Consider the following 7,323-nt stretch of genomic DNA (forward strand, 5'->3'; position numbering starts at 1 on the left):
CGCCTATAACACACAGCTTGCTTGTAATTCCCCAATCAGCAGAACCACCTGTGTCTGCAGCCAGCCCTCAGAATTGGCATCACGTCTTACATAAGGGTGTATTTATTTCATCTACAACGAAGAATCTTAATATTTTTCACAAGTTCAACAGTAAAAATATGAATGTAACGTGCGTTTGTACCATGACTAGTGCAAAATCCAATCTCACTTTTTCAGGAGTTTGTTGTTCTGGGAGCAGATAAAAAAGTTTTGAAATAGCTTATATAATGAAAAGATTATATAATAGGAAAACACGTTACTGAAGGAAAGCAGTATTTAATAGCGTGTTCTCTACTTCTGGTGCCAGATGCACATCTCTATTTGTTGGTGCGACGTGAGTCTAATTGCTCGGTCCTAACACGCATATCAATTTGACACACTCAGTAAACTTTGCCAAATAAGCAATTTTTTTTTTACTTAATTGGGAAATTTGCAGCAGCAAGATTATGGAGCTCTGGAACAGCGTCCTGAATCAAGTCCCCTCTCACTAAGAATTATTATTGCCGTAATGTCTTGGTTCCCATCCAAATGCTACTGCAGTCAGTCAGAACCTCAGCAGGCTTTCGGTAGGTTCCTACAATCATATCAAGTCACACAGTCACAGAATCGCAGGGTCGTGCTGTTTGGAACGGAGCTCAGAAGCTCTGCGTGCACATCAGCTGCTCAAAGCAGGGCCAGCTACGCTCTCAGACCAGGTTGCTCGGGGCTTTGTCCGGCCTGATCCTGAAACATTCCAGTGACGGAGGCTGGACGCCTTCCACGGGCAACCAGCTCTGCTGCTTGCCTGTCCTCACGGGGAGAAGGTCGCTCTATACGTCATCACCTGAGCCTGTCTTATTGTAGTCCGTGCCCTTTCTCTCTCATCCTCCCACCAGAAACCGCTGTGCAGAGCCTGGCCGTAGCCTCCCCGTAGCTGTTACCAGGGGCTGCTGTTAGGTCCCCCCAAAGTTGCCTCTTCTTCTTCAGCTTGAGCTTCAGCATAAGGAACTGTGGAGAAGGATCCACGAAACCTGTCACTGCACGGGAGATTTATGCGACCGAGCATCTCTCCCCGCTCGGCACGTGTCTGAACTTGCTGTGATCGGGGAAAGGAAATCTTAGTGAGCAGTTACAGTTGTGAAGTCCTACAACTGATAAAAAATACACACTCCTTTTGTGGACCTTAACACGCAGTGACGATGAAAGAGATTTTGTTAGTCTCTAGATTTTGCAGTAACGTATTTAATAATCTTTGATAATCCTCAAGTAGAAATCCATCAAAAATGGATCTTACTGTAATAGCAATGAGTATTTTGGTATACTTTGTACGCTTAACACCGATTTGCGTCTTCATTTATTTCACAATATTTTGCACGTACATAGCATCTTCTACAAAAGCAGATTTTAGAAGGTACTGAATGCACTACTGAAGTCAAGACTGTCAATCAGCTGTGAGTAAATATGACAATTCCTGGGTATGAGAAAGAAGTAAGACAGCAGCTCTTGTATGTACAGCACCATGTAGAAAATATTAATCAGAAGTTAATAGGAACCTAATGTGAGGGTTGTTTAGGAGACGTCAGTCGAAACTATTTCAAAGAGGAAACGTAAAGAATAGGAAAGTCTCTCCCCTTCCCTCTTCCATCAGTAAGCATTCATTATGAGTTGTGATTAAGGAAAGCATTGAAAGTCCTGCAACTAGTCGATCACTTTGTCTGCGCAGTGGAAGGTTAACAACGCTTCCATCTTTTTTTTTGAGTCATCTAATGAGATTCTTTGATGCAGATTATGTGAAACGGGAATCCTCGTCTTGGAGAATTTTGATTGAATTTTTCTCTGCGTGTGGATTTTTTTTTCTCAAGAGAGAAAATGACAGATCTCTGTAGAGGAACTGTGGAGTCACAGCCTGAACCAGTGATGGGGCACCTGGAGGAAAGGCCCAGTCAGCCCTGGGAGCACAGGTGAAGGCAATTCACTGTGTGTCAGGAAGCCTGGCTCCATTCTTCTTAGGCCTCATTTAAGGGCCGACTGCCACTGAGGGAGGATCTCTTTCTGGAGATCTCTTCTTGGTGGTAGTTCTGCCCTGCAAACTCAGAGTCTTCTGATGTGGGTGAGTGGTTTTTTTTTTTTTTCTTTTTTAGTACCTTGCTCTCATGTTGGTCTTTCCTTCTCTTTTGTAATGTTTTTTCCTGGGCGTTATTGCTGCAGCAGGGAAGCATGTTTCTTTAATTTATTGTTTTATGTCTACAGTTTGTTAGTTTATATCTTAAGTTTGATGTAGAAACAGTAATGCTTTACCTAAACTATTTCAACTATTGCACTATGTGGTTATACCTGGGTGTACAGAACTATGTGTGAATGATAACTAGAAAAATTCTGAGGTTCCTAGTGCTCAGCTTTGAATGCAATTGCAGCATTTCTTTTCTTCCAAGGCTTTTTATCTCCTTCTTGTTAATATTTTCCAAGGGGCATCATGAGATTTATCAGTATTGCTTTAGAGCAGCACGCAGACAAGAGGTGAGTTTTTAACTCCTAGTTAATTGAGTTTGGAATCTGCAGTACTGATAACACTAAACCAGCAGTGGCAGTTCTTCTAGGACTCATATCACTAATAAGCTCCATAACAAAGGATATTCTGCAGCACTGCCTAGTGCAATTTCCTCAAGTGTGATTTTCAAGTACCTTCCTCAGCGTGGTGTGTTGTCTTTCTGCAGATCTCATGAAGGGAACTCTCAGGTGACCAAGCTCCCAGCACATACTCCTTTATGGGATCTAGCCATGGCACATTCCGAGCTGCTTCCTGGGTTTGTTGCGTTGTTGTTAAGGAGCTTTTGACCACTTGGAAGAGTGGTAGAGTGGCCGTGCATTTGTGGTAATTGCCTAGCTAGGACAATGGGAATAGAGAAACACCGAACTGTCAAGTTTTGAGCGGGACACACACTGTAGATCCCCTGCATGCTTTTCATGGTGCAGTCTTTTTACGGTGCACGGGGTGTAGCTCAGTAGAAGGCGCACATTTTGGCTTATTTCAAATATAGTGATGAGGTCTGTCTGTGCTTACAGGGGCACACGCATGCTAAGGCATGTGCATGAGAATTTACAGGCCTATATAGAAATACGTGCAGTACATCTGCTGCTATATATTTGCAGTTCAGTTTTTATTTTATAGATCTTGCATTTAAAATGTTCTATAGCAACTCCTTTGTAATCTTGTTCTTTGCCTACTTTGTGCCCCTTCTTCTTAGCCGAAGTTTCTAGGTGATATCAGAACCCCGGCGTTAGCTGCTTTTCTCTGTGGCATTAGTAACAATAAGAAGAAAGGAGGCCTCCAGCTCGTAGTATATGCTGATATCAGCTTTGTCAGGCCCCAGATGCAGGTATTTGTGACAAACCTCTCAGTTTCAAGCAAGTGGAAGCAGCTTTGTGCAGAAGCTTGGGTCCTCAGTGCTCACGAGGCAGTGGTAAGGTTCAAAAAATTGTCGTATACAACTGTATACAGAACAAGAAGATGATGTTCCCTGTTTTTAAAAATGGACTGCTTCTCGCTGCATTGTAGGCTGCCCTGGAATGGGGCTGGAATTGCCAGGACTACAGGGTTTCTACTGAGCTGGTAACTGGGTGGTTTGCTGACCCCACTGCGCAAGTGAAGCTGGAGTGGCCCAAGGTTCCTTTGAGTGTCAGATCAGTTGCTGAATGGTGAGGTTTTTAGCCTTTGGTGCCACTTGTATGCAATGAATTATATTCATATAAATTCTTCCTCAGCTGCGGCAGAAGAGACTGCAATTCATTTCCATGTAGGAGAAAAGGCATCTCAGCTGTTTGTTGTGAATACTTGGTATGGCTATGCTTCTACAGTGCTTCTGAATTCCTTTCCAGATGACCCTGTATCAAAAAGCCATGAGGCTTCCTCTGCCACTCCCTGTGGAGCCGAGGATCCCGGCTTCAGAGCTGCAGCCTCCCATCTGGAACGTCTGTGCTGAAGCCCTCTCTGCGGTGCTCAAGAGTTTGAAAGAGCGGAGCTGGATCAGGATCGGGAGCAGGATGTCCTCAGTGTCTGGAATCCATTTGAGCATCTTCTGGTTTTATTTTCTGGGATTATCTGTCTCCAGTCCATTAGGAAATGAGATGCCATAATGCAAGGATTGTTCATCTGGGAGAGAATGTTGTGCATGTAGTAGAGAAAGCATTTCAGGGAGATCAAGACTGGCAGTTATCTGGAGTGATGACATATACTTCCTGGCAACCATATTATTAGAGGAGGTGTGTGTTTTTCATACATCCTTTCTTTAGAAGTTATGGGTGGCTGGTGGCAAAAGCCCTATTATCTATAGGAAGTATCAGAGAGGAAAAAACCCGGACTAATACAGTACTAAAATGTGTTGTCTAATGGCTTTTCTTAACAGGAAAGCGAATATTCCCTTGCATTTTACTTAAACCAGCTCGCTGCTCAGGTTCACACAACAAGATCCCAACCTTCAATGAAGTTGTGTTCATCTACTTGACTGATGTCTTAAGTCTGCCAGGAATAAATACTGAGAACTGCACATATACAGGAAAAATAGGCTGCTTTCTTCTCTCAAAGCAGGGCTATTTTTTCTGTGTAAGGATGCAGGATGACGTTGCCCCAAATGCGTAGCAGAGAATCAAGCCATGCACAATGCACATGTTTCCTGACTGTATATCCGTAGTCCCTGATTTGGGCTAAATCTTGCTGAAATTGGGTTAGCATCTGCCTGTTCTGTGCTCTGCCCTAATTGTTATGTACTTAGTGAGTGACAGTTAGGCTGAGAAGGTCTCCAATGACAATCGTGTTGTGTTTTCTTACTCCTATGCAGCGTAGTCAGGGTTCTGTATAGCTGCACAAGTATTAGAAGCAGCTCCGTAAGCCTTTCTAGGAGAAAACATGATATGCTAATGGCCCCAAGAGAATTAAGTAAATCTGTGGAAATTGCTTCCATCTTTTTACAAGCACCTATTAACTATATGTATGCTCTTCTGTATTTTTTTTCCTGTCTGTGCTTCTTGAGAACTGGTGAGGAAAGCAAAGCAAAAGAGCATTTTTAAAAATGTTATAATATTTTTTATTAAAGGAGGCAGTTTGGGCCTGTTTGTGTAGGTTTTTTTATTGTTGTTATTGTGTTTTCATCTTCCAGGTGCGTCTCTGGATTCACAGTGGAAACCAAGGGCTTGTACTTGTAGCCCCAGCCTATGGTACTGACAAATTGTACTTGGACAGACACCGTCAGTGATGTTTCCTCTTCATAAACGTAGATGAGATATTTCCATAGGCTCTCCTTGAATCTCTATGTGTGCAATAATGTACTTTAGCAAAGCTAGATCTGTCCAGGCGTCCCCCAGAAAACCCTGAAGGAAGATAGGGCAGCCAGTGCTGCAGAGTCCTTCTCTGCATGTCAGAGGACATGCGGGATGCTGTTGATGTGCATGCAGCATGTTCATGTGAGAATGAAGAATGTGGTACGTGGAGCTGTACATTGTGGTGCAGGAGAATACAGAATCATTTGAGTTCTTATGGTGTGGTGTAAGAAGACTTATCTTAAGAAGCAAGAGAAACATTAAATAAAATGCTTAAAGAGGTGGGGAATTTTCCCAAGTTACTTACAGTATTAAACTTTCTTTATCCTGGAAATGATTCTAATGGCCTATAAATATCTGTTTTTGTAATAAATATGTGCACAGAAAAATTGATGAAGTCGTCCTTCTTTCAGTGGGTGGGGTGGGGGAACATCTGCATTGCTTCTCTTCCCCCCCCTCCCCCAACCCAAACACACACACACACTTTGTAGACTTGGGGCTGTGGCAGCCTGCTGTGAAGACGTGCATCAGGCAAGGGTCTGGGTCAGGCCCCGCCTGGGACAGGGGTTGAGTGGAGGGGCAGAAGCTGCCTCCCAGCTCCAGCTTGTTTTCCCCTGTGCTGGAGATCCTGGCCCCCCCCCAGTAGGAACAGGTTGGCTCTGGGTGAGGCGGCACGCTCTGCAGCAGCAATGTAACGAGGTGCTGTGCAGTGACAATGTGATGGGCCTGCACTGTTGTAGGGGCCAGCCTTCTGGAAATAAACCTGAACCTCAAGTATACGGACAAGGCTGCACTGAGGGAGGCAGGAAATTTGTCATCCCTGACACACCCCACACGGACGCTGGTGCGAGTCAAGGGTCTCTGAGCAGACCCGGGCTGCGATGCCCACCCACAGCAGGTCTCTATGGGCGTGGTGAGGGATGTGCTCGGCTGCCCTGGATGCTGGAGGCCGGACGGTTCCAGCCGTGTGCTCCCGGTTGGTGTTTTGGGCTGGCAGGCGGCATGCTGCCAGGTGGGCTTGTCCCTGAGGGACCTGCCTCGGGAGAGGGCAGGCGCAGCCCCTGCAGTGGCTGAAGTCATCGGGAATCTTGTACAAGTTTCAATAAAAATATTGCACATTTTTATCTGCCCTTCCTCATCATTGTTCTTCCAGTTCACCCACGCATACCCAGCCATTTTTATCACTGATCGACAGCACTCATTTCTCCACTGACCTCTGCTAAGCAAAGCAGAACGGTATCCCCCTGAGGTGTTAAAAGGGTAGTTTTAATTAATGTACCGAAAAAGAGAAATAAGTGATTTGATTCTTAAAATCAGGAGCAGCCAGTGAAGACAAAATGCCACTTACCTCTAACAACGTTGAACGGAACAGTGGTTGCAGGGCGAAGGGATTGAGAAAGCTCTGTACAAGTTGTGCTATTCCGCTTTCTGCAGCAGCATGGGCGCTTCCGTGTTCGTATGTATGTGGGTTTTATAGTTTGGAAAGGCAGCGTCCTCGGTACTGAAGGGTATAGCTGGAACGTCAGCATGAAGGGCAGCCACCTGGGCAGCGGCGCAAAGGCCGCGAGGGGCTCTGAACCCAGGGGCTCGAACCCAGGCATCGGGGCTCCCGGGAGCTAGAAACCCCAGGGAAGCGCGGCCCTGCCCGGAGCCCCATCCAGCACGCCAGAGGATTGTCACAAAGCTGCACTGCTGGCTCCTCTCCTCAGCCAAAGCTGCGGTGCGGCTGCCGGGGGCCCTGGCCTCATCCCGCCCTGCGCTGTGGGCACTGATTGGAGCTCCAGGGAAGTGGTGTTCACGGCTGCTCTCGGGCACAGCAGAGCTGATCGTTACCTCACAGTGGTGATTTTTTTTTTCTTTTTTTCCCTTCTCCTTCTTCTTTTTCTTCTTCTTTTTTTTTAATTCAAGTTGTACTCTCCGGGGAAATATGAACAGTGAAGAAGTGAGAGTGTCTGGGGACACGAGGCGGCGGAACGGGAGTTTAAATTGTTC

General features: G+C 45.6%; 1 protein-coding gene across 7 annotated transcripts; it reads left to right on the top strand.

Moving 5' to 3' along the window:
- The first annotated feature begins 384 nt into the window (after positions 1 to 384).
- Positions 385 to 5,765, top strand: LOC110391584 (vitellogenin-2-like). 7 transcript variants are annotated; one of them, XR_002434125.1, is made up of 7 exons: positions 399 to 2,128; positions 2,485 to 2,535; positions 2,733 to 2,890; positions 3,264 to 3,479; positions 3,575 to 3,714; positions 3,895 to 4,278; positions 5,172 to 5,765. XR_002434125.1 is itself a non-coding variant. In XM_021383527.1 (6 exons), coding segments are annotated over exons 2-6 (423 nt in total). In that variant the 5' UTR covers positions 385 to 2,128; positions 2,485 to 2,491; the 3' UTR covers positions 3,896 to 5,163. The 7 variants fall into 7 exon arrangements, 1 of the variants encoding a protein (XP_021239202.1); XM_021383527.1 differs by lacking the exon at positions 5,172 to 5,765 and having other exon boundaries at positions 385 to 2,128; positions 2,733 to 2,754; positions 3,895 to 5,163; XR_002434123.1 differs by lacking the exon at positions 2,485 to 2,535 and having other exon boundaries at positions 401 to 2,128; positions 5,172 to 5,762.
- Positions 5,766 to 7,323: the final 1,558 nt, after the last annotated feature.

Source organism: Numida meleagris, unplaced genomic scaffold (assembly GCF_002078875.1).
Source record: "Numida meleagris isolate 19003 breed g44 Domestic line unplaced genomic scaffold, NumMel1.0 unplaced_Scaffold410, whole genome shotgun sequence".
Lineage (NCBI taxonomy): Eukaryota > Metazoa > Chordata > Aves > Galliformes > Numididae > Numida > Numida meleagris.